The sequence below is a fragment of the Herpailurus yagouaroundi genome, unplaced genomic scaffold (genome assembly GCF_014898765.1).
Source record: "Herpailurus yagouaroundi ecotype Mexico unplaced genomic scaffold, PumYag 208, whole genome shotgun sequence".
NCBI classification, from domain to species: domain Eukaryota; kingdom Metazoa; phylum Chordata; class Mammalia; order Carnivora; family Felidae; genus Herpailurus; species Herpailurus yagouaroundi.
The window spans coordinates 2,079,079-2,105,149 of NW_024412439.1; the positions used below are offsets into that span (position 1 = coordinate 2,079,079).

Genomic DNA, 26,071 nt, shown 5'->3' on the forward strand with positions numbered 1-26,071 from the left:
AAAAAAAAACAGGAATGAAGTTCTGATACATGCTGCAAGGATGAACCTTGGAAAAACATTATGCTAAGTGAGAGAAATCACACACAAAAGATCACATGTTGTTAAGATTCCATTTGTAAGGAACGTTCAGAATAGGCAAATCCAGAGAGACAGAAAAGTAGATGAGTGGTTGCCAGGAGCTGGGGAGGGGAAATGTGGAGCGACTCCTGAAGGAGCTCTTTTTGGGGTGAGAAAAAAGTTCCAAAATTAGGTGGTGGTTGCACAATTTTTATGAACATAATACAAAAACCCACTAAATTGTACGCTTGTAATTTTTTTCAAGTTTATTTATTTTGAGAGAGACAGAGTGTAAGCAGGGGAGGGGGAGAGAGAGAGGGAGAGAGAGAATCCCAAGCAGGTTCCACCCTGTCAGTGCAGAGCTGGACACGGGGCCCGGACTCGTGAAACTGTGAGATCATGGCCGGAGCCAAAACGGAGCCCGATACTTAGCTGACTTAGCCACCGAGGTGCCCTTTTACGCTTTTAGGTCTTATAGCATGTGAATTTTCTCTCAAAAAAAGCTATTATTTAAAAAAAAAAAAAATGGGGCGCCTGGGTGGTTCAGTCGGTTAAGCAGCCGACTTTGGCTCAGGTCATGATATCACTGTTCATGAGTTCAAGCCCCACATTAGGCCCTGTGCGCAGACAGCTCAGAGCCTGGAGCCTGCTTCAGGGTCTTTGTTCCATCCTTCTCTGACCCTTCCCTGTTCACACTGCCTCCCTCTCTCTCAAAAATAAATAAAATAATTTAAAAATAAATAATAAATAAAACCTTTAAAAAAATGAGGGACCACTTTGGTTATCGATATATTTAATGATCTTTAGGAAAGGTGTATAGAATTTGTATTTATTAAAGAGGAGTTGGACAAAAATGTGTATTTGTATTGAATTTGTATTGTAAGAGACAACAAAAGTGACCGCCTGGGGTTAGGGCCAAGATTTTTCACTTAAGCCTTCTTATAACAAGTTTTGAGCCATGTGAGACATTAAAAAAAAATTTTTTTAAGGTTTATGTATTTTTGAAAGAGAGAGAGAGGGAGACACAGAACCTGAAGCAGGCTCCAGGCTCTGAGCTGTCAGCACAGAGCCTGACGTGGGGCTCGAACTCACGAACCATGAGATCATGACCTCAGCCAAAGTCGGACACTTAACCGACTGAGCCACCCAGGCGCCTCGAGATGCTTTTTTCCTAAAGAAATGGTCAGTTGTGTCCGATGCAGCAGAGCTCAGTAAGGCAAAGACCGAAAAACATCCATTGGATTTGCCTATAGTTAGATAATTGATGACTTTTCCAGGACAGAGTCAGGGCCCAGTGAGGGTAGAGGCAAAAAAGGCAGCTCGTAGTAGATTGAAAAGTAGATGAGAGGGGCACCCGGGTGGCTCAGTCGGTTAAGGGGCCGACTTCGGCTCAGGCCGTGATCTCACGGTTCGTGGGTTTGAGCCCCATATCGGACTCTGTGCTGACAGCTCAGAGCCTGGAGCCTGCTTCCGATTCTGTGTGTCTCTTTCTCTCTCTGTCCCTCCCCAGCTCACACTGTTTCTCATTCTCAAAAATACACATTAAAAAAAAAAAAAAGTGGATGAGAATCCGTTTTTGTCAGAGAATGTTGAATAGCCTATAACTGTATACCCAGCCTAGCTGAAGTTTTTATAGAGAGGTAACTAAAGTCTATGTATGACTCTCTTACGATACTTTGTTTTCTTCCTGAATCAGACAGGACCATCACACAGATGCCCACCCAGTCCCCTGACTACGTGAGTTTCTATGTCTTGCTGTTTTATGACCTCTACTTATACTGAAGGTCACTGCAGGCCTCATATTAGACATACTCGAGTTAGGGAAGATTGTCTACTGTGCCCCCTAAAGAAAGGCCATCCAAGTACTATTTTCAGACCCCAGTGACAGAAAATGTTCCCTTTCCTCAAGTACGGTTTATTAATATTCAGTGCAGCGGTTAATACGGTTTTTTGTTATGCTGTGAGAAAAACCAGAAACAAATTCATAGCTCAACCTTAATTAACCGGGGAGACCCATATGGGATCTTTATATGTCTAAATACTAGATAGCTATTTTTCCAGGGGCTGACCTTAGACAAGTATGTTTTTCCTTGACTTTTAAAAGACGCAGTATCTACTTTTTCATTTTAATGTATGATCCCAATAAACCTCTTAAAATTCAGTGCTGGGGCGCCTGGGTGGCTCAGTCGGTTAAGCGCCCGACTTCGGCTCAGGTCACGATCTTGCGGTCCACGAGTTCGAGCCCTGCGTCGGGCTCTGGGCTGATGGCTCAGAGCCTGGAGCCTGCTTCCGATTCTGTCTCCCTCTCTCTGCCCCTCCCCCGTTCATGCTCTGTCTCTCTGTCTCAAAAATAAATAAATGTTAAAAAAAAAAATTTTTTTTTTTAATTCAGTGCTAAAAAAAAAAAAAAGTATGGAAGAGTTACCAAGGGGCGGGAGCGGGGGGGGGGGGAACTGTCACCATTAAAGAGAAGGGGCTTCTGAGCAGCTGATAGTTTTTTTATCTGAATTCAATACAACTGTTGTGTTAAATTTGTGAAAACTGATTGAACTATACACTTACGTCTGACTTTCTGTATGTAAAAAGTAAACAAAACAAAACACAACACAACAGTGTGGAATATAAACAAAACAAAGGTTTTAAGATTTTATTTTTTTTAGCCTCTACACCCTACGTGGGGCTTGAACTCACAACCCTGAGATCAAGAGTTGGCACGCTCTACCAGCTGGGCCAGCCAGGCGCCCCAACAAAACAAAATTTTTAGGAAGAGTGTAGGGCTTGCCAAAATTCGTTCCTGGTCTGGATCCACTTTTCAGCCGCTAGTTAGTGATGTAAGGAAGAGACCCTCTCTACCCGGCACTCGGAGTCTAACCACGGGGTTCCACCCACCGGTCATTGATCATTATTCAGGGCAGAGCCTGCGATCCTGTACTTCTCGCCTCCATATCGTCGTCTGAGCCCTTCCCTCTTCTCACTCGGCGGAAAGAGCTACCTTTGGGGTCCCTACTCCAAAGCCCTTTTCCTTACAGCACTACCTCGAGCTTCCTGAAAACCTTTCCTCCCCACCATGTTCATACTTGTCCCCAGGTCACCGCTGCCTCCTCCGCACTGAGCTTTTGAGGGATGGTGCTCGACGAGTATTTGCTATACGGACGAACGAACTACCGGCGCCGGAGTGGGGTGGGGCACCTGGATCCCAGTACTGCTTCCTCCCTCTCTGGGCTCGGCTGACCCGCGGGCTCCGCGGAGGGGTAGAGGCTGGACGCCCCGCTCGCTCTCCCCCTCAGCTCCGCCGCAGCCCAAAGAGCGGAGACCACCGCAGAACCACCGACGGAGAGAACACGCAGGAGGCCGGGAAAACCCGAGCGGATGCCCGGGGACTCCGGAAGCTGGGCGGACGACCAACCACCGGAAGTCAGTGGCGGCTTCAGGCCGGCCGCTCTAGAATCCCAGAGGCCCAGGGTCTCTGTGGTTGGACGCGTCGGATCAACCCTATAGTTTGGGTGGCGCATTACCAAGAGCCGAGCTCCCAGCCGATCGGGAAAATGAGTGGGTGGTGCATAATTCCTCGGGCGATGGGGGCTGATAGAGGGAAAGGGGCCTAAGAAGGGAGATTCCATGAGCCGACCGAGAGGGTGACAGATCCACGCACCTCAGCCCTTCCAGCTCCCGGAACCAGAGGTGACTAGCGAGCAGTCAAAGCGCAGGATGGCAGTGCGCGCGCACGCACGGGGACGTTGCCTTCCATTCACGCGGCGCCCGGGGCTGCTACTGCGCATGCGTCAGAAGACGGCGCTGGGCGGAGGGTGCACCCCTGCGAAGCTCCGAGAGCCCTTTGGGCGGCTCCCTCGGGCAAGCTGGACAGCGGCGCGCGCGCGCGGGCGGAGGCGTGGTTTCCTCTGCAGGTGGGTTCGGATTGGACGCAGCCAGTAGAAGGGGTGGGAACCTCCTCAGAGACCGCCCAGCGATTGGCTAGAGGCTGGAGGGAGCGTGGTCTTGGGAGGCGGGGCGGGGGGACCGGCTGGGCAGAGCAAGACGCTGAGGTGGTGGCGGCGGCCTTAAACAAGTGAGCGAGCGACTCTTTTAGTACCCCTCCACGGGGGACGGGAGATCGGGGAGGCAGGGGGCACCGGCGACCTCCGAAGGCCCCGAGGAGGTGTCGGAGTGGGGCGCCATTCGGTGAGTGTTGACCGAGAAAAGCGAAGTGCCCCGCCCCTCCCTTTCTTCCTGGACCGCGCCTGGCGGCGCCTCCCCCACCTCCCACCCTGCGTTCCACCCCGGACCTGAGCTCTGGGTTCCAAGTCCGGGTGTGGGACGACGACTGCGTGCCAGCCGCTCTCTTTCGCTCCCTACCTGGCCCCCGTCGGCTTGGGGAACTTGGTAACTCCCTGGTACTGCTCCCCAGCCTCCTAGAGGGGAAACTGAGGCCTGGGAGGGCGGCGGGCCCCTCCTCACCAGCGTCTCCGCACAGAAGCCATGGCCGAACCCCTGAAGGAGGAAGAAGGCGAGGACGGCTCTGGGGAGCCGCCCGGGCCGGTGAAGGCGGAACCCACCAACACCGCTGCCTGTGTAGCGGCCAAGAACCTGGCCCTGCTGAAAGCGCGCTCCTTCGATGTGACCTTTGACGTGGGGGACGAGTACGAGATCATTGAGACCATAGGCAACGGGGCCTATGGGGTGGTGTCCTCAGCGCGCCGACGTCTCACCGGTGAGCTTCCCTATCGTGAACCGCTTACAGATCTGGAAGCCGGTTCCCTAGAGAGTGAGAAACCTGCTCCACCTCAAACAGCCAGGAAAGCTGGGATCTACATTCTGGCTGAAGGCAACAAATACCGATGAAGTGTCTTCTGGGGTGCCAGGCTCTGTGTTGGGCACAGTTCTCGGGAGCTGCCATTGGTGGTTTTGCCTATTTCTTTAGGGAAAAAAAAAAAAAAATGACAATACCAATTAGACCAGAATGGAGATCCCATCTTTGGTTTCTAAAAGAGAAAAGTGTTCTGGAGCCAGAGACTGGCGCAAGGCATTGGTGGTGGGATGGGTGAGGTCTGAGATGGAGAGAGAGTGTAGGTAGGGAGAACGAGCACAGGTTATTTAGAGTCCAGGCTCTGCTACTGGTTAGCTGCACAACTAGCTAGTTACTAGCAGGTAACTAGGTTACCATGGGGGGTTATCATGTCCGACATTGAACTGCTAGTATCTGTCTCAGGACAGATGTGAAGGGGAAAGCTGATAATGTATGCAAAGTGCTTAGGACAAGGCTTGGCACATAGTAGGTTCTTGTTATAGGATAGTTGTTATTCAGTATACGGTAACTGCATTCTAGAAGGGAGATGTTGGGGGGGCCTGGGTGGCTCAGTGGGTTCAGCTCAGATCATGACCTCGCAGTTTCGTGAGCTGGAGCCCCGCACGGGGTTGTGTGCTAAAAGCCAGAGCCTGCTTCAGATCCTCTGTCCCCCTCTCTGCCTCTCCCCCACCTTTGCACACACTCTCTCTCAAAAATAAATAAAACACTAAAAAAAAAAAAAAAAAAAAAATAGAAGGGAGATGCTGAGAGTGGCCTTTTTTCAATCTGCAGCCATTCTAAGGTACGTCACGGTATCTTCCTTTTCCCTGCTCCCCAGGCCAGCAGGTGGCCATTAAGAAGATCCCTAATGCTTTTGACGTGGTTACCAATGCCAAGCGGACCCTCAGGGAGCTGAAGATCCTCAAACACTTCAAGCACGACAACATCATCGCCATCAAGGACATCTTGAGGCCCACGGTGCCCTACGGGGAGTTCAAATCTGTGTAAGGAGCAGGGATGGGAGAGAAAGGCAGAGGTGGGACCTTTTCTGAAGGCCGGGGCCATGTTGCTGCAGTTTCCGAAGGGCAGCTGAAGGCAGGCTGGGAAATTTCCCGTGATTCCAGGACCAGTGTCCCTTAGGGCTTTGCCCAGGACAACCGTGATTACCCATGAAGAGTACAGATGTTACGGTTTTATGAAATCTCGGTATGTGGGATGGCAGACACGGGACCTTCGTGAGATAACGTCACCCTTTTGTTCTCATAGAAGATATCACTGGTCAATCACAGAGCACTTTCTTAACAAAACCTGGGCAAGCCTGCGCAGTTTTCACATAGTCTTTCAAGCAGCCACACCAAACAGTGGAGATGGCCCCCAAACTAGACCTATCAGCCAGCCCTGGTTTAGTCCAACCCTGGGGAAACTGGATCTAGACAGAAAAATGATTTAACTTCACTTGAGGTTATGGAAGAGTTGGAGAACATCCTGACTCTTCATACCATGCGATTGGCCCCTGCAGAGTGCAAGGATGAGGCCATTACCTGTCGCGCTGGGAGGGAGTAGTGAGGCTGAGGCTGGGGCTGCCGCGCCGGCGAGGCAGCCATGCCTGTCTTTCTTGCCCCCTCTAGCTACGTGGTCCTGGACCTGATGGAGAGCGACCTGCACCAGATCATCCATTCTTCCCAGCCACTCACTCTGGAGCACGTGCGCTACTTCCTGTACCAGCTGCTTCGGGGCCTCAAGTACATGCACTCGGCTCAGGTCATCCACCGCGACCTCAAGCCCTCCAACCTGTTGGTGAATGAGAATTGTGAGCTCAAGATCGGTGACTTCGGCATGGCCCGCGGCCTGTGTACCTCGCCGGCTGAGCACCAGTACTTTATGACTGAGTATGTGGCCACGCGCTGGTACCGTGCTCCTGAGCTCATGCTCTCACTGCACGAGTACACGCAGGCCATCGACCTGTGGTCTGTGGGCTGCATCTTTGGTGAGATGCTGGCCCGGCGCCAGCTCTTCCCAGGCAAAAATTATGTGCACCAACTGCAGCTGATCATGATGGTGCTGGGTACTCCATCGCCGGCCGTGATTCAGGCCGTCGGGGCTGAGAGGGTGCGGGCCTATATCCAGAGCCTGCCGCCACGTCAGCCCGTGCCCTGGGAGACAGTGTACCCAGGCGCTGACCGCCAGGCCCTCTCACTGTTGGGGCGCATGCTGCGTTTTGAGCCCAGCGCCCGCATCTCCGCAGCTGCTGCCCTTCGCCACCCCTTCCTGGCCAAGTACCACGATCCTGATGATGAGCCCGACTGTGCCCCGCCTTTTGATTTCGCCTTTGACCGTGAAGCCCTCACCCGGGAGCGCATTAAAGAGGCCATCGTGGCTGAGATTGAGGACTTCCACGCGCGACGCGAGGGCATCCGTCAGCAGATCCGCTTCCAGCCTTCCCTGCAGCCTGTGGCCAGTGAGCCTGGCTGCCCCGACGTTGAGATGCCCAGCCCCTGGGCTCCCAGCGGGGACTGTGCCATGGAGTCCCCTCCGCCAGCCCCGCCGCCGTGTCCTGGCCCTGCACCTGACACTATCGATCTGACCCTGCAGCCACCCCTGCCCGCCAGTGAACCAGCCCCTCCGAAGAAAGAGGGCGCCATCTCAGACAACACCAAGGCGGCCCTCAAAGCTGCCCTGCTCAAGTCCTTGCGGAGCCGACTCCGAGGTGCCTTGTGGAGGCAGCGGCTGGCCAGGGAGTGGGGCTGCAGAGGGGGTACTCCCAGCTTGGACAGGCCACAGACTCTTACCCTCCCCCTGCCAACTTCTCTGCAGATGGCCCCAGTGCTCCTCTGGAAGCTCCTGAGCCTCGGAAGCCGGTGACAGCCCAGGAGCGCCAGCGGGAGCGGGAGGAGAAGCGGCGGAGGCGGCAGGAGCGAGCCAAGGAGCGGGAGAAGCGGCGGCAGGAGCGGGAGCGCAAGGAGCGGGGGGCCGGGGCCTCTGGGGGTCCCTCCACTGATCCCCTGGCTGGGCTGGTGCTCAGTGACAATGATCGCAGCCTGTTGGAGCGCTGGACTCGCATGGCCCGGCCCCCAGCCCCCACACCGGCCCCGGCCCACGCCCCAGTCCCGGCCCCCACCCCAGCCCGGCCCACCAGTCCTCCGGCTGGCCCCCCACCGCAACCTGTAGGCTCCACCTCGGGCCCCCCACCGCAGCCTGCTTGCCCACCCCCTGGCCCTGCTCCCCACCCTGCCAGCCCTCCGGGGCCCGTCCCTGGCCCTGCTCCACTCCAGAATGCCGCCTCTAGCCTCCTGGCTCCCCAGTCGCTTGTGCCGCCCGCTGGGCTGCCTGGCCCCAGCTCCGTAGGTGTTCTGCCTTACTTCCCATCTGGCCCGCCCCCTCCAGACCCTGGAGGGGCCCCTCAACCCTCCACCTCAGAATCGCCCGATGTCAACCTGGTGACCCAGCAGTTGTCCAAGTCACAGGTGAGAGGAGAGGCCCGGGCTGTGGGCTCTCCTGGATCTGGGCCCAGAGAAGATGGGTCTGGGGAGTCCTTGCTGTTTGGTGGGGATGGGGGATAGGAGAGTCTTTGGTGTATCTTTATTCCATGAAAACTGAGTGGCAGATGGGGCTTATCTCTGAACTTGTTCTCTTGCTCTTAGAAGAAGCGTAATGCCAACAAGCAGGCTGTCGGGAGACAAATAAGATGCTTCCTGGGAAGAGGGCTTGGACCAAGCTGGTCCCTAATTAGCACTCGATGATTGTCAAGGATTGTCAAGGGTGGTGCTGTCATCTCCCACAGGTGTCCAGGCAGAGTTGCCGACAGCACCAGGACGGACTTGTAGACGTCTGTCCGCTCTTGATGGTGCCTGTGTCGTAACCCGCCATCATCCGTTGCAGGTGGAGGACCCCTTGCCCCCGGTCTTCTCGGGCACTCCGAAGGGCAGTGGGGCTGGCTATGGTGTTGGCTTTGACCTGGAGGAATTCCTAAACCAGTCTTTCGACATGGGCGTGGCTGACGGGCCACAGGATGGGTAAGATGGCAGGACCGAGCTTCTGGAATGGGGCTGTGGGTAGGGTTTCCTGTTGGAGGAGGAGCTCGCCTGTGGGATGGGCAGGGAGCCAGCCTAGGCTAACAGTGCCTTTCCCCTCCACTCTCCCTGCTTCCCTTATCCCCGCAGCCAGGCAGACTCGGCCTCACTCTCGGCTTCCCTGCTTGCTGACTGGCTGGAGGGCCATGGCATGAACCCTGCCGACATTGAGTCCCTGCAGCGTGAGATCCAGATGGACTCCCCAATGCTGCTGGCTGACCTGCCTGACCTCCAGGAGCCCTGAGGCCCACGGCCTGTGCCTTGCTGCGGGGGGCAGACCCAGCTACCAGACTCACAGAAACGTCTCCAAGGGCTGGAGCCTTGGGCCCAGCAGCAGAAGCTTGGCTAGATTATTCTGCAGGTTCATCTCAGACACACTCTGCAGCCTTAAGCAGCCACCTGAGCCACCACCAAGCCATGGAAGGATCAGGAAACCTCTACTCCTTGAGCGATCCTTTTCAGTATTGTATTTTTATTATTATTATTATTATTATTATTATATTATTATTATTATTACACAGTCTTTTTGCCATCAAAATGAGGCCTGTGAAATATAAGGTTCCCTTTAGTGCCTAACTCTAGGTGTCTTTTTGGAGTTGAGAGCAGGGTGTCGTAAGTAGGGGAGCAAGGGGGAGCCGGGTCCCCCCACGTTTGGGGGCCGAGCAGACAACACTTGCATGCACAACAGCCAAAACCAGTTCATTCAGATCCTGAGGTTTATTGAGATCTTCGCTCCCCACCTGCTTCCAGCCCCACAGGAGGTGGTCCTCTGCCCCCTCATGTGGTCAAACCTCAACCCTGGGGTGGGTGGGGGACCTTGTGTCTATGCCTACCGTGGTTGTACCTGTTTTCGAGCGGCATGCGGTAACTGTGCTGAAATACAGTTTTGGCATTGAGCTCTGGGGGCTGGGACAGGCAGGTAGGGGAAGCTGAGTATGACAGTGAGATGGGGCTGGGGGTCCATGGTGCTCACCGTTGGGGGATGAGTTGGTGGGAGGGAAGCGGAGGACGGAGATACTCGGAACGGTGCGGGGAGCGCCGGGCTGTGGTGGCAGTGGCCACACGTGGGTAGCCTGGCGCACGCCGTGGGTATTGGTCAGGCTACGCCAGCTCAGTCGAGCACACTAGGGTGGCTCCAGACTGAGGAGCCCGCGGTGAGGAAGCTGGCTGAGGTGGAACGTGGAAGCCCACAGCCGAGGAGAGCGGTTCGGCCTTTGGGGTAGGGCAGAGGCAAGGAAGAGTCTCGCTGAGCCCAGTCAGGTCTGGGCCAGGACGGCTGCGCCTTTCGGAGGAGGCCTGGGTCAGCTGCTGGCCGCGTGGCCTGTGACGAAGGGAACAGAGGCCTGGCCTGGAGATGGACACCCTGGGGGTGACGGGATCCGCTGGGGCGAGAGCCGCGAGATCCCCTGTGAGAAGCAGGTGCTAAGAGAGCAGTAGGCAGGGGTGAGGCCAGGGCACAGAGGGAGCACTCATGGAAACCTGGAGCAGCCAGGAGGGGGAACTCGGGGCCTGACGGGGGCCAGCCCCTCAGGCCCGGCGGATTTTCATCTCGGTGCGCTTGAGGGAGTAGTAGAAGCCCTTCCACTGGGCCCAGTTGATGCCATTAGCATAGGAGAGGTGGGAGCCGCCCAGGTAGAAGCCGTTGAGGTTGGCGAAATGGCAGCTGCGGAACCAGAAGGCTCCCGAGGAGAGGGCTGCACAGTTCTGCACAAAGAGGTCCTGGTCCCGGTCGAAGGTGGAGAATTTCTGGCCGCTGTGGTAGGACAGGGAGTCGCCTGGCGGAGGGGAGGAGGGATGGGGCCACTGAGGCGGGGTGCAGGGCCCCGTGCTGGCAGGGAGGGGGATGGCGGGGACGGGGGACGCTACGCGAGGCGTCACGTGGCAGCCTGGCGGGACGGGGCACCCTCCCTGAGTCCGCTGTTGGGTAGCTGTGCTCCTGCAGTGAAGGGAAACAGCTGCTCCCCGCAGCGCTGCCTGGAGTGAGGGGACGCGGCTTCTCCCAGGGCCGAGGCCCAAGCTGGGTGGGAGCCAGCAGGGCCCTTTCGGGCCAAGCGGGGAGGGAGGGGCCCAGAAGGGGCTGGGAGCCAGCTGGGTAGTGCCAGCCCTGCCTTCTCCCTGCCCCCCCCCCCCCCCCCCCCCCACAGCCCCTTGTTAGGGCGGCAGCAGGGGGTACCTGCCCCGCCGTCCTCGAAGCCTGCCACGTAGAGGGTGTAGCCGTCCTCCTCGGCACTGACCGCGTTGGGCGAGATGGAGAATTCGGCATACTTGGCCGAGGCCGTGTTGTTCTCAAAGTCCTCCAGGTCCACTCGTAGCTCGTACTTCTGCTTCAGCGTCAGGAGATGCAGGTTCTGCAGCCCTGGGGTGGGGGTGGGGGTGGGGGGAGGGGCAGCTGCTCAGCAAAGCTCTGGCTCAGGGCGGCCCCCAGCCCACCGGACGCCCCTGCCCCCGCCTTACCCAGCCAGTACTCCCCGTCGGCACGGCCAAAGCCCAGCTTGTAGTCATTCCAGCCCCGGAAAAAACTCACGGAGCCATTGAATCTCTTCTGGAAAACCTGGAGCACAGAGGACAGGACTGGACGATCAAGAGTCCAGGGGGTGGGGGCCTCACGCAGGCACGGACCCTGTGGTGCTGAGGGGCTTCGTTAAAGGACCAGACTGGGGCCTAACACGAGGCACACACTGGCACCAGGCCCCTCGGTGAGCAGCTCCCGAGTGCCAGGGAAGGGTTAAGAGGGGGAGTAAGTCGTTCTAGAGTTCAGGCAGCTGGCAGTGAGTTCCAGTGTGGGCTGTGTGACTTTGGGCAAATGACTTCACCTCTCTGGGCTCCAGTTCCTCTATAGAAGGTACCTTGCTCCCAGGATTATTGTGAGGATACAGGCACTAGCCTGCCTTAGGCACCTGGAATTCAGTGTTGGCGGCGGCTCACAAGCTACACCGCGGATATCGTGACCCTATTAGAGATGACAAAACCGAAGCTCCCGGAGGTCACACAGCCGGGGCAAGAACCTGGCCTCCGTTCCTTCCTCCCACTCACCGTCCACTTGCCGCCCCCGGTGGTCATGTCACAGAAGACAGGCACGGGCACGCTGGGGCCCGAGGGGTAGATGAGGTACACGCCGTCCTCCTGGTAGCCCTGGGCGTAGATGTCATCGCAGTCCAGGGGCTGCTGAAGGCAAAACTTCTCCAGAGCTGGGGGCAGGGGCGGGGAGGGTGAGGAGAGGAGACCAAGGCATACCCGGCACCCCGCAGCTTGCCCCCGTTCCTAGGGGCACAAGCAATCACGGCATTTCTTCCGGGGTGGGGCAGGGGGGATGCTCAAAGATCACCTCCACCTGCCCCGTGCTGTAGAGGAGGGGATGGCATCCCGGCTCCCAGAAATGACGGCTCAGAGTACTCTCTCCTCGCCGAGCCTGCTGGCCGGGCTGCTTACCGTCTCCCCGGATCCCAGAGGCCTGGGGGGCGCAGGGGGGCGTGGAGAGAAGCAGCAGCAGCGGCAGGGCCAGGAGGGCCTGGGACAGGACGACAGGGTCACCTCACCGCAGGCTCCCCCCACCCCACCCCCCACAACCAGCCCCAGAGCTCCTTGCGTTCTCTGCACCGGTCCCTCAAGCAGACCACCCCCTGCCAGGAGCCCCTTGCCTTCCCCCTCTCGCCCCTCTTTCCCCGCCAGAGGAACACCACGCTCTGGGACAGGCCCGGGGCCTCACAGCTTAAGAGTCTCCCCTGGATCACAGGAATGTCCTGTGCCTTCATAGCCCCCTCTCTGGTAAGGGCCCTCTTCCCCCAAGGGGGCTCAGGCCCCCGGTGCCGTGAGTCCCCTGCCCCGGGCCCGGTACCTTCATGCTGCCAGTTCAGCTCGGAGCGGCTGGGTGTCTGCTGCCCCAGACTGCGCCCCAGACTGCACCCGCCCAGAGTTATGTGCTGGGCCCTGGCCAGCCGCCCTGGCCCCGCCCCCTGTAGCTGCAGAGCCCCCCTCACCCCTCCCCGGCTCTGAACCAGCATCTGCTTTCATGGTCAGGGGGGCCAGGGGATGTGGGGCCCGGGCCAGGGGACCACCTGCGTCTCATTAGGCCTGTCAGGGGTAGATTACTGGGGAGTTCACTCCCTGCTGAGTCACCCCGCTCCCTGGAGCCCCTCTACCACCCACCCCCTGGACCTGGTACCCCCAGCCCATCCCCTGCTTCCCAGTGCCCCCCCCCCCGCAACATACACCCCCCCCAGATGTCTGTTTATTTTCTTCCCCGGCCTGTGTTTCATCAGCCTTTGGGGGAAGGCTAAGGAGTGGTGGGGAGGGTGTGGGCATGCCTGGGTTCTGGGGAGGGGAGGCCCATTATGGGGGAGCAGAGGGCTGGGGAGGCAGCTTAGGAGCTCCTGATGTGGGAGCCTGTCTGGGGCTGGAGGGGGATAGGGGCAGCGGGGGCCAGGCCGTCTCCTGGCAGGGCTGGGACATTTCTGAGCCATGAGCACAGCCTGCAGGCGTCCAACTGCTGTCTGCCCCAGCTCAAGCCAGGGCCCCTCTCCAGCCCCCCTTGCTCTGGCCCCTCAGGCCCCCTCCTTTCCCCTCCCACAGTGTTCCCCGGGGATCTGTCTGGCTCCTGCACTGAGCGCACTGAGCGAGGGGCCTCTCTTGTTCTCTTCACCTCACCCCACCTCCCTTCCTTCTCCCAAACCTTTTACCTCAGCCCCCATCCCTCCTCAGCCTCCCCACTAAGACCCCTCTTAAGTAGTGTCTCATTTTCTCAGCCCTGAAAGCCTGCCTCTTGCCTCCTCACCCCCATTGAGCCCGGGTGTCCTCCTGTCCGCCTCCCAAGCATTCCTGGGGCCCACCTGCTCCTTTCTCCATTTAGGTTCCAGGCCTCCTTCGAGCCCTCCCAGGTGCTCGCCACCCCCAGCCTCTTCATGGATGCCCCTGCTTCCGTTCCCTCCCCTTCCATCCTCTGCGCAGGCTGCCAGCACAATCTTTCTGGAGGGCTGCTTTGTCATCACCTGCTTAAAGCCTCTGGTGGTTCCCTATCGCCTCAGGGCTGAGACTGTTGCTCACCTTGGACTCGAGAGGAATTTTAAGTCCGGCTTAGGCTTACCTTAAGGACCTCATCCCCTGACTGCCTGTGACTCCTCAAGTACAATCTGGCCACACCAGATTTCTCGCTGTGGCGCTCCCCCCTCCCCCGCCTTTGCCCACTCAGTTGTTCCCTGAGGGGCCTACCCGGTAGAGTCTTGTTTACAAGGCACTGGGTGCAAACGGGCCAGGTCAGTGTCATTCCTGCACGCTTTGCACGCATCACAGACTGGCATGTGTGTTCGGTCACAGATCAAATATCTTTTGAGCACCCACTTTGTGCTGGCTGTTGGGGACACAGTTTCTGCCCTTAAGGAGTGGCAAACACCGGCATTAGCTCATTGCAGATGTTAACGTGGTTATACAGGAGCCTCTGTGGAATGGATGAACAAATGAGGTATCCAGAGGCACAGAGTAAGAAAGGGCTCTTGCCCAGGTCCCCTCTCCTAAGTCAGTAAGCCCCTTGGATGAGCCCAGGTGGCTTCCTTGACTTCGGCTGTGTAATTGCTGGTAAGCCTCGTCTCTCCCCCTAGTTGTGTCGTGCCCTGGAGCCAGGCTGCCAGCTTTCAGATCCCGGCTGTGCCACCTGTTAGCTGGGAGACCTTGGACAAGTGCTCTCTGCTTCAGTTTCCCCCTTTGTAAAATGAGGATAGTAATAGTATCTCCTTCCCAGGGCTGTGCTAAGAAGTAATCTAGAACAAGTGCCTATATACCATATGCCACAATACCCACGACGCGTGACTCTACCTACAATCGGTAAGTAAGAAATTTTAGTTATCGTCGTTAACGTCACGATTGTGATCTCAGGTGAACGGTGTGCCTTCCATGTGATTTTTCTCCTTGCCTGTGGAAGAGATAGTTGCCTGCCTCTCCGCATCCTCCATCGTTCCCTCAGTCCTTCGTAAAGGCAGGGAGCTACTCCGTCTTCCTGCCGTTTGCCCTGTTGCCGGGCACGATGGCTGGAGCTCCAGCCACCTCTTTGGCCAGTGAGGATGAGGCCCCGTCAAGAGATGGCAGAAGGTGGGCGTGTCTGGCTGGCTCATTCGGTAGAGCATCCAACTCTTGACCTCGGGGTTGTGAGTTTGAGCTCCACGTTGGGTGTAGAGAGCACTCAAAAAAGAAAAAAAAAAAAAAAAAAGAAAGAGAGAGATGGTGGAGCATGATCAGGGAGGAGCTGGGTCCCTCAGGACTTCGTGGAGTGGGTCCAAGGCCAAGCTCTGGACTGCCCTTCCCTAAGCCTCATTTACGTGCAAGAGAAAGAAATTTTTATCTAGCTTAAGCCTCCGTTGTTTTTCTCCTGTTACACACAGCTGAATCTAATCCTAATACATCTCTCCTTTCAGCAAATGCCGGCTAATTTTAGCACAGGCTACAAATAGGAAAATCATGAAAAATCAGTCATCAAAACAAATAATAAAATATGTAGTAGAATACAACGAATAAAAAAAATGTAGGCAGGAAAAATTAAGCAGGGAGGCATCAGTCATATTTTGCCTTTTTTTTTTTTTTTTTTTTTTTTTAAATTCACAAAAAAGTATGTAAGTGTGGCAAAGAAGGCACTCTGTTCACTGGACGTGGTCGGGAATTCGTTGAACCTTCCAGAGAAAGGCTTGGTACATACCAAGAGTCAGGAACACCTCTCTGAAGCTGCCGTCTGAAGGAAATACTCTGACATTTGAGAAGGCGCGTGTACTGGTCAGTGGGCATATTCGTGGGCTGCCCACCGTGGGAACCTTCTTCCCGTGTTTGGGGGGATCCCCCCCCCCTCCACCTGGAATACCTGTGCTTGCTCTCCCAGCCTTCCTTGCGGTTCTGTTGAGGGCACCTGACCTCGGTTCAGCCAACCAAAAGCATTGCCCTGGGCTTTGTTTAGGGAGAGCTTGGTTTAAGAAGCAGGAGATTGAAGAATTCACTCTTGGGGCGGTAGTGACCCCCGAGGCATCTGACTTCTGGTCCTCTGGCTGGTTGGTGGTGGCTTTGCAAGCACGGTGCCGAGTCGCATAGGCTCTGGCTCGGGCTGCAAAGCCCTGAGCTTGGTTCTCAGCACCTCTTGGCAATTGTTTTTCTCTGCCCACGATCTGCTTGCAAAAGACCCCCTTCTCATGAGTGAAGATGTTTACATGAGGGTTTTTTCACGGCCAGCAGCAGACGCCAACCCTGGCCAACTTTGTTGGAAGGCTTTCGGGGCCTTGGAATTGTGGAGGACTAGCAAGACTGGGGACCAGTGGTTGCTCAGGCTGCTCCAAGGTCCTCAGTGGCGGTCTTGTAGTGGAGACAGTCTGTCAGGGTGGTGCTACTCCCTGGACAGGCCGGGTCTTGGTCAGCCTGCGAGCCAGGAGGTGGGGAGCACCCGTCCCACTGGCCTTGCTTCGGTCGCTTGCCTACCCACTTGGCATTTGCCCCTCCACCTCCTCATCGCTGGGTTCCCGTGGCCCCTGGCTTCTGGCTGGTTTCGGCCAGTGGGAGGCACCGACAGGAGGTGGAAGAAGAGGGAGGTTGGGGTGTTTGTCCCTGGCTCCCACCCTGCCTAGGACTGTGGTTTCAGCAATGGCTGTGCCCGCCTCCCCACCTCCAATTATAGCTCTTGCCGTAACCCCCTTCACTGGCCCTGATAACTCCATATCCTCCCCTTACCCCTGCCGCCTGGGATGCTAAGGCCCCCACCACTGCTAGTCCCAGGGTGGCTTCCTCAATGCCCACGCCCAAGTAAGTAGTCCATTAAATTCCCTTACAAACAGAAGCTGAGGCTGCCTTTGTTTCTTGCCAGGACCCTGACGGACACCAGGGCTTTCTTAGGTTTTGTTCTAAAAGCCCAGCTCCCGTGGACTGTCTTAGACAACAGCCAAAGACAAGACCCCCGCACTGTCTGTGGGTGCCGGGCATCGTGTCTCCATAGCACTTTCCTAACTGCCTCATCACCCGGCCTTCAGCCCGAACCGGGAGAGGGCTGAGGAGGGGAGTTTTTGAAGGGAACTCCTAGGAGCAGAGGGCACTCAAGGAGGGGAGAGGGTGTGTCCCCCAACTCGGGCCATGCGAGGGGGCTCCAAGAAGGGTGAGGCTGTCTGTAGGAGAGACCCTGGCTGAGCGGCTGCAAAGGGCCGCTACTGCAGCAGGGGGAGGGGCTGTTGGGAAGAGGGCTGGGGCCCTCAGGGTCACTGGCGGGACAAGGATGTAGTGTCCCTTGAGCACCTCTAGGACACACCAGGCACCCTTTAATCCCTATGTAGGCAGCAGCGGACAGACATGACTTTCAGCCCTGCTGGAGCTAGAGGGGGAAAAATGACAACGTGAAATGATGAGCCTAGTGAAAAAGAAAGCAGAGGAGGGATGGGAAGGAAGGCCGTGGTGAGAAGGGGTGACGGCTGACTCGGGGTCCCAGGTCCGCCGTCGCTTTTGTGGTGGGGGACGCTTCCCTCCCCATATTTTCCCTCTTTGTCAAGGGGGCAGTGAGGAAGCGTTTGGTGTCTCTCCCCGCTTTTCTTGGTAGTTTGGGGCAAGTTCAGTTGACGGAGCTCAGAGGGTGGCCAAGAGTAAAGCAGGTTGGAGACGCGGAGGGAATCGAATGCCAGGCTAAGTCCCTCGAAGCGGACCCTGAGGCCTTTGGAACTGGGGTGTGTTGAGGCATGATCTTGCGTCTCCTGTTTGCCCCCTGGGATTTCTGTAACCTGGGGGCTTGATTTTATTTTGGTGGGAGAGAGGTGTGCATGCTGCCTACCAGGGAAAACATACAGGTGATAGGTTGGTCTTCCTTTCTTAAAATAAAGGAGGGGCGCCTGGGTGGCTCAGTCGGTTAAGTGTCCGACTTCGACTCAGGTCGCGATCTCATGGTTTGTGAGTTCAAGCCCCACGTCAGGCTCTGTGCTGACAGCTCAGAGTCTGGAGGCTGCTTCAGATTCTGTATCTCCTCCTCTCTCTGCCCCTCCCCTGCTTGCTCGCTCCCTCTGCCTCTCAGTAATAAATAAACGTTAAAATTTTTTTAAAAAATAAAATAAAATAAAATAAAATAAAAAAATAAAATAAAGGAATGCATAGGCATAGTTGGGAAAAGGGTGTGCTGAAAGGCCCTTCCTTGAAAAACAGTATTCCCACCCTGGTGTTTGAGTCCTTCTGGTGGGTCTTTTCCGTTTCATTGTGTGGCCACTTGGGGGCCCTTCCACACTGGAGGCTGTGTCCTCATTCTGAGAATGTTCGGCTCTGTTGCCTGTTCTCCATTTTCTCTGTTCTCTCTCTTTTTAGCTTTAAAAATGTTATTCTTGGGGCGCCTGGGTGGCGCAGTCGGTTAAGCGTCCGACTTCAGCCAGGTCACGATCTCGCGGTCCGTGAGTTCGAGCCCCGCGTCGGGCTCTGGGCTGATGGCTCAGAGCCTGGAGCCTGTTTCCGATTCTGTGTCTCCCTCTCTCTCTGCCCCTCCCCCGTTCATGCTCTGTCTCTCTCTGTCCCAAAAATAAATAAACGTTGAAAAAAAAATTAAAAAAAAAAAATGTTATTCTTAAGTAATCTCTGCACCCAGTGTAGGGCTCAAACTCATGACCCCAGGATCAAGAGTCTCACGCTTCACCGACTGAGTCAGCCAGGCACCCCTCTGTTCTCTTTCTTGTAATTTTATTAGTTAGATGCTGGACCTCCCAAATCAATCCTGTATTTGTTCTTATCTTTTGTCTGACATTTTTCATCTCTGTGTTTTTAATTCTAATTTCTGGAGCCCACCCTTAATGTCCAACATTCCTATTGACTACAATATTAGCTTTTCATGTTATTTTTATTTTCCAGGTCCCTCTTGTTTTAAGGCTTTATTTGGGGTATAATTTACATATCATAAAATCTACCCGCTCCTTTAAAAAATATAGTCTTTATTTTATTTTAGTTTTTTTTTTTTTTTAAGAGAGGGTGGGTGCAAGTGAGCAAGGGGGCATAGAGAGAGAGACAGAGAGGGAGACAGAATCCCGTGAGGGGCAGACAGAGAGAGAGAGAGAGAGAGGGAGAGAGAGGGAGTGGGGCTCACCCAAAGCAGGGCTTGTGTTTTACCCAGAGTGGGGCTCGTGCTTACCCAATGTTGGACTCGAACTTGTGAACCTTGATATCATGACCTGAGCCAAAGTCAGATGCTTAATGACTGAGCCACCGAGGTGCCCCAGTAGTCTTTATTTTTTTGAAGACTTTTACGTTCACGGCAAAACTGAGAGGAACGTACAGAGGTTTCCTATGTAGCCCCTGCCCCCACACATGCACGATCAACGTCCCCTAGCAGAGTGGGACATTTGTTACAGTGGGTGAACCTTCACTGACACATCATCATCACCGCAAGTCCATAGTTCACACAGGGCTCCCTCTCGGTGTCATACATTCTATGGGTTTGGATGGATGTATAACCACATCCCACCACTAAGCATCATATAGAGTAGTTTACTGCCCTAAGGACCCTCCGTGATCCACAGATTCGTCCCCGTACCCCCCGGCAACCGTGGATATTTCTACTGTCTCCATAGCTTTGGCTTTTTCATAGTATCACGTAATTGGGATCATACAGCACGTAGCCTTCTCAGAGGAACCTCTCTGACTTAGTGATGTACATCTAAGGTTCTTCGCTGCCTCTCGTGGCTTGGTAGCTCGTTTCTTTGTAGTGCTGAATAATATTCCGTTGTCTGATGGACCACAGTGTATCCACTCACCTACAGAAGGACACCTTGGCTGCTTCCAGGTGTCGGCAGTGGTGAACGAAGCTGCTATGTTTGGGTGAATAGCAAGGAGTGTGGTCGCTGGGTCATATGATAAAGAGTACGTTTAGCAACGTAAGAAACGGCTGAACTGTCTTCCCCAGTGGCTGCACCCCTTTGCACTCCCACCAGCAACGATTGAGAGTTCCTGTCATGCCACATCCTTGCCAGCATTTGGTGTTGTCCGTATTTTGGCTTTTGTGGTTTTGTTGTCTTAATTTGCAATTCCCTAACGACATGTGATGTGGGGCCCCTGTCCACATGCTTACTTGCCATGTGCGTGTCTTTTAAAAAACTTTTATTGTATTTTATTTTTCGAGAGCGACAGGGTGCAAGTGACTGAGGGAGGAGAGAGAGGGAGAGAATCTCACGAGGGACAGAGAAGCATGCTCACCCAAAGCGGGGCCCAGACTCACCAGATCTCGAACTTGAACTCATGAACCGTGAGGTCGTGGCCTGAGCCGGTCAGATGCTTAACCAGCTGAGTCACCCCATCTGCATGTGTTCTTTGGTGAGGCATCTCTTCAGATCTTTTGCCCATTTTTAAATCAGGTTGTTTTCGTGCTGTTGAGTCAATTGCTCCTTTTTAATGCATGTAGTATTTTTGGTTTTGCTTTGTTTTGTTGTGTTTTATGAATGTGCATCTTCTCTTCTTTGGAGATACCAATCACAGCTGTGAGGTTTTCTTCCGTTTCCTGCGTTATCTCTACTTCCTCCATTTTTTTAATCGTTCACTTATTTTGAAAGAGAGTGTGTGTGTGAGCTGGAGAGAGGGGCGGAGAGAGAGGGAGAGAGAATCTTAAGTAGGTTCCATGCTCAGTGCAGAGTCTGATGTGGGGCTCGATCCCATGGCGGCGAGATCACGACCCACACCAAAATCAAGAGTCAGACGTTCCACTGACTGAGTCACCCAGGTGCCCCTCCTCCATTTTGCTTATTTGACTTGGTCGCCGTCTCGTGTGTTTGAGGCTTTCTTCAAATACCTGCTGCTGATTTGTTCAAGTTTGGGAGAAGGCTCTGGAACCTGTTAGGAAGCTCTGTGGACCCAGGTGGGGCTGGGCCTCGCTGTGGCTGACGGGTCAGAAGGTGTATCCTCCATAGAACAGGAAACCTCACTATAGTGGCACAACCAGCTGGAGGTATTTTGTTTCTGTTTTTCCACAAGAAAGAAACAAACTACAGAAATGGACAGAGCAGGGCTACTTGAGAAGCTGTAACTTTTTTCACTTCCTTCCTGTATTTTCGGTGGATTTTGGAAGGAAGAGGAAACGAATGTGAGAGAGAAATCCGCCAGATTTAACCCCCCGGACTATTTGCGTATCTCGTTTTATTTTAAAGCATTCCTTGCTGTTGGCACAACGTTCTGCCTTCTATCAATGAAGAAGCTGATGCTCAAAGAGGTGGTGGCACCGGGGCTCGAACCTGAAGCCTGTTCTTTTCCCATGTTTCTGGGAGCCCCAAGAGACTTGTGATCCCATGGGACAGGAGGACATTAGGTACGCGGGACACGTGTGGGAGCAGGCCAGGCCACATTCAGTGAGGCTGTGGTTAGAGGGAGATCCAAGTATGGAGGAAGACGGAGACTCCCAGCCCATGGAGGGTGAGGAAGGCTTCTTAGGGCCCCAGGCGGCTGGCATGACACAGGCCCTTGCGGGTACACACAGCACTCTCCGTGGTGCCTGCCCCACAGTGCCTGGTCAGCCAGGTCCTGGCTTCTGTCGCTTTGTTTCCCGTACCTGCCTGCCCGTCAGCTCCCTGAGGATGGGAGCTGGCCCTGAGCCTGTCCCCTGGCACCTGGCAAACACCGGAGAGCCACCTTGAGGTGCAGATGGGCGGGGTGGGGGCAGCTTTCCCTCCAGATGCTAACACCTGCTAAAGGAAAGAAGTCCGGGTTCTGGGGTCCCAAGAAGGAAGGAGCAGAGCCATGGAGGGGTTTCCGGGAGGGGATGGGGAGCCCAGGGGCCTGGCGGAGGGAAGGGTGAGAGAGGGAGAGCTGGTGTTGGGGGTCAGCTCATAGCACAGGAGGGCTGTAAACCTGGAGCAAAAGTGACGTCGCTTTGTAAACTGTGAAGTGCCCTCCATATTCAAGAGGCTTCTTCCTGAAGATCTTTTGGTGAAAACAATAGAATCGGGCGCCTTGGTGGCTCAGTTGGTCAAGTGTCTGACTTCGGCTCAGGTCATGCTCTCATGGTTCTTGAGTTCAAGCCCCGCGTCGGGCTCTGTGCTGACAGCTCGGAGCCTGGAGCCTGCTTTGGATCCTGTGTCTCCCTCTCTCTCTGCCCTTTCCCTGATCACGTCATATCTCTCTCTCTCAAAAATAAATAAACATTAAAAAAATGTATAAATGAATTGGGAAATGGTTCCTCCTCCTTCCATTTTCCTGGGAGATATCGTATAAAATTCATGTTTACTTATTCTTTAAAAGTTTGGTAGAATTCTCCAGTGAAACCCCTTGCTCCTGGAGATCTTTTCCTTCCTGAAAACATACTGTGTCACTTTCTTCTGCCTCCATGGCTTTTGAGGAGGAATTTGATGTCATTTGAATTGTTTTCTCCTGTAGATATGTGTTGTTTTTCTCTGGCTGCTTTAAATATTTTTTTCTTCTCTTCAGTTTTCAGAAATTTAATTATGAACTGTCTTGCCTTGAATTTGAGGGGGTTTGTCCTGTTTGGGATTTGCTCGTCTTCTTTAATCTGTAGGTTCATGCCTCTTGTCAAATTTGGGAGGTTTTCAGCCATTATTTCTTTGACTACCTTTTCTGCCCCTCCCTCCTCCTCTCCTAGGACTCCTATGACATAAATGTTAGATCTTTTGTTACAGTTACATGGGTCCCTGACTCTTAAATTTTTTTTTCCCATCTTTTTTTTCTGTGAGTTGTCACTGGTCTGCCTTTGTCCCATCCATTCTGCTGCTGAGCCCGCCCACTGAGCTTTGTATTTCTGTTATTGTATTTTTCAGGTCCAAGATTTCCATCTGATTCTTCTTTACAGCTTTTATCTTTTTTTGGTGAGGCTTTCTCACCAAAGTGAGAAAAGTGAGGTTTTCATTTGTTTCAAGTGTGTTTGTAATTGCTTGTTGAAGCATTTTATCATAGTTGCTTTAAAATCATTTCAGGTAGTAGGGTGCCTGGGTGGCTCAGTTGGTTAGGCGTCCGACTTTCGGCTCAGATCGTGATTTCAAGGCTTGTGAGTTCAAGCACTGAGTCGGGCTCTGTGCTCACAGCTCAGAGCCTGGAGCCTGCTTCGGATTCTGGGTCTCTGTCTCTCTCTGCCCCTCCCCTGCTCGTGCTCTCTCTGTCTCTCAAAAATAAACATTAAAAAATTTTTAGGGGTGCCTGGGTGGCTCAGTCAGTTAAGCGTCCGACCTCAGCTCAGGTCATGATCTCGCGTTTCGCGAGTTTGAGCCCCGCGTCAGGCTCTGTGCTGACAGCTCAGAGCCTGGAGCCTGCTTCGGATTCTGTGTCTCCCTCTCTCTGCTCCTCCCCCCCTCACACTCTGTCTCTCTCTCTCACAAATAAACATTTAAAATAAAAATTTTTTTTAAATCTTTTCAAGTAGTTCTAACATCTCTGTCAGCCTCTGTCAGTCTTTTCATTCATTGTGAGATCTTCCTGATTCTTGGTATTGAGACAGAGAAACTGGAGGGACCCCATGAAGAAAAGCTAATTTTTTCTTTCCCCTTTTTCCTGCCCCTGTTCTCGCTATGACCTGCACCCCCACCTTACATATGCCTTGTAGAGCAGATAATGTATGTTCTCCTTGTGAGGGTCAGGGAGTTTGTGATTTCTCTGGAGTCTCTCAGCACAATAGATAACATCGAAGGAGTGACCAAGTGACCTTTGTTCCTGGATTGCTGAGAGGACACGTGCACCTCCGTCTTCAGTAAAAAGACTCCCTCTTCTTTCTGAGTCTCCCAGACACCCTGTCTGTATATGCACTCCCTCTACAACTTTAACAGGCTGTGTTCTCATTTCCTCTTGGCCCATGGTTGATTTCTGTGCCGTGCGAAGCCAATGACCCTCTTGGCCGGTCCGGTGGGACCCCCTCTGGGTCTGCAGACCACGCGTCAGTGTGATCAGTGATTTTCAAACGAAACCTGGAAAATGTCTAATTATGTTGTGAGACACTGCGTCCTATTTAAACCTATCTGAGCTGGCTTTCTCTGGCTCCCCTCTGGCAGGGAGAAAGGGGCACTGCCTCAGTATGCCCGGTGAGGGAGAAGTCCAGGTTTCTCGTTCTGCCTCATTGACAATACCAGCAGGGGCTCCCTGTGACTGCTGGGCGGATCAGAGTTTTGGCTCCCCGTGTGGCCTCTGTTAACACTTCATGGTCAGGGAGAGCACTTGTTTCCGGCTGGGAGGAAAGTCAAACCTCTCCACTTGGCCTTCTCTTGACAACAGCCAGGATGTCTGGTCTTTCCACCCAGTCTCCACTGGTGTGAGTGGGGGTGGGGCTGCATCTTTTCTGTGTTGTCTGGCTGAAGTATTATTATCTAAAAGTTTCCTGACTTCAAAATAAAATAAAATAATAAAATTAAATTGTAAAAAAGGAAAGGAAGAAAGGAAAAAAGGAAAGGAAAGGAAAGGAAAGGAAAGGAAAGGAAAAAGGAAAGGAAAAAGGAAAGGAAAAAGGAAAGGAAAAAGGAAAGGAAAGAAAAAAGAAAGCTTCCTGACTTGCCAGGCTGTCCCTTTCCTGGGGTTTTGGCTAGAGAAACAGGCTTTTGTTGTTGTCATTGTTGTTCTTGTTTTTGTCTGTGCCCACTGGCATTTCCAGAATGCTTGCTCTGCCAGCCCCCAGTCTGTGACAGTGAGACAAAACGAAAACCCAGGGCATGCACCTCTGTGTCATTCCTTGGGTTCTGAGGTTCCCAACCCGTTTGCTTTCTTTTCTCTTTCCGTGTCTCTTTCTTATATTGTCAAAAAGGAACCAGGGGCACCTGGATGGCTCAGTCATTTGAGCATCCGACTCTTGATTTTAGCTCAGGTCATTGTGAGAAAAAAGGCCACTGACCCAATCAGAGGAGGGACGCAGACACTCGAGCACAGTGAAGCAAGGCTTTAATCAGGTTCTTGCAAGAGCAGGTGTCTCATGGACAGGCACACTTGGGGCAGTTACCGCAGGCAATTTATCTCCTAGCCTGCAAGGCCCTCCCCTGACTCCTCATTGGCTGAGCACTACAGAGGTGAGTCCCTCCCCTGGTTCCTCATTGGCTGAGCACTACAGAGCATACAGCCTTCAGTTCTTTGGTGCATGCTCGTTGCAAAGCCCGCAAAAATAAGCCTGTGAAATGGAGAGGGGAAGAAGAACCAGGAAGTGACGTGTCTAAGGGTTTGGGACTCCAAGTGCGGGGGGGTGGGGATGCAGTTGTACATATTTCCAACAGGTTGTAAACTTATTGTTAACTAGACAGCGCAGCTTTTATTTGGTATTTCAGAAGATGAATCCTCTCACTTCTCGCAGTCATGGGACTGAGCCTCACATCAGGCTCTGCGCTGAGTGTGGAGCCTGCTTGAGATTGTCTCTCTCTCCCTCTGCCCCTCTCCCCCACTTTCATGCTGAGTCTCTCTTTCTAAAACAAACAAACAAAAAAACACCACAGAGCCAAAATGGAGTCACTATATTAAGCTCCATCAAGACTTAACACCGAACATAATTGCAGTTTCAGCCTCTCCCATGAGTAGAATTTTAAACCAATCAATCTGGAATTTTTCTGGTCAGCACTGGTGAGGTAATCTGCATGATACCATCCCCCTGCCTTCCCCTAAGGGAAGGTGACCTTGCCTGAAACAGTCTTTTCTTTTGCTAATAACATCCTGTCCCACCCATTACTGGCCCAAGGAAGCCTTCCATTTTGTGCAACTTCTTGGAGTACCCTTCTGTTTGTTAGGGGGGATGGTGAATAGAGCCAATTAGACATTTAAGACTACTTAGTTGAATTTTTGCTCTTTAACCGTCTCTAATGTCCACAGTGTCTCATATCTTGCACAGGAAGAGGAAGAGCGTATCTTCTCCATCTTCTGCAAAGCGCAAGTCCCTTAAACCGAATTATACCGAGGTGTAACGTCCATGCAGTGCGGCAGACCCGTCTTCACAGACAGGTACACCCGCTCACCACCACCCAGTTGAAACATACCCGGCAGGCCCCCTTCCCTGGTCCTGCGAAGGACTCATGTTGATTCACAGTCTTTAAAAAATCCCGGCTGGCTGGGTGGAGGGTGGGTTGGTGAAGGGCAGGGGAAGGAGTGGACTTCTCAGGCCGGTCATCCGTTCCCAGGGGCCACCGTGGGTGGGGCCTGTGGCCTCGGCCCTGCGTCTGGCTCCCAAGGCTGCTCAGGCCTCTCAGCTGACCGGGTCCCTCTGCTCTGGCACTGGGACATCGTTAGGATGCTG

At 54.0% G+C, this 26,071-nt stretch overlaps 2 protein-coding genes across 6 annotated transcripts; one reads left to right on the plus strand and one right to left on the minus strand.

Moving 5' to 3' along the window:
• Positions 1-3,836: 3,836 nt before the first annotated feature.
• MAPK7 (mitogen-activated protein kinase 7) lies at positions 3,837-15,426 on the plus strand. 5 transcript variants are annotated; one of them, XM_040453060.1, is made up of 7 exons: positions 3,837-3,962; positions 4,529-4,765; positions 5,679-5,844; positions 6,469-7,547; positions 7,655-8,304; positions 8,720-8,853; positions 9,001-9,486. In XM_040453060.1, exons 2-7 carry the CDS (start codon positions 4,534-4,536, stop codon positions 9,152-9,154), a joined length of 2,415 nt encoding a protein of 804 aa, XP_040308994.1. In that variant the 5' UTR covers positions 3,837-3,962; positions 4,529-4,533; the 3' UTR covers positions 9,155-9,486. The 5 variants fall into 5 exon arrangements, 4 of the variants coding, with proteins under 4 accessions (XP_040308994.1, XP_040308991.1, XP_040308992.1 ...); XR_005783980.1 differs by lacking the exon at positions 3,837-3,962 and adding an exon at positions 14,642-15,426 and having other exon boundaries at positions 4,065-4,765; positions 9,001-9,371; XM_040453057.1 differs by lacking the exon at positions 3,837-3,962 and adding an exon at positions 4,065-4,236.
• On the minus strand, positions 9,613-12,855 carry MFAP4 (microfibril associated protein 4). Its single transcript, XM_040453062.1, has 6 exons — positions 12,746-12,855; positions 12,340-12,418; positions 11,944-12,098; positions 11,365-11,461; positions 11,084-11,266; positions 9,613-10,685 (listed from the first exon to the last, which is right to left on the minus strand). The coding sequence occupies exons 1-6, from the start codon at positions 12,749-12,751 to the stop codon at positions 10,438-10,440; spliced, it is 768 nt and encodes a 255-aa protein (XP_040308996.1). The 5' UTR covers positions 12,752-12,855; the 3' UTR covers positions 9,613-10,437.
• Positions 15,427-26,071: the final 10,645 nt, after the last annotated feature.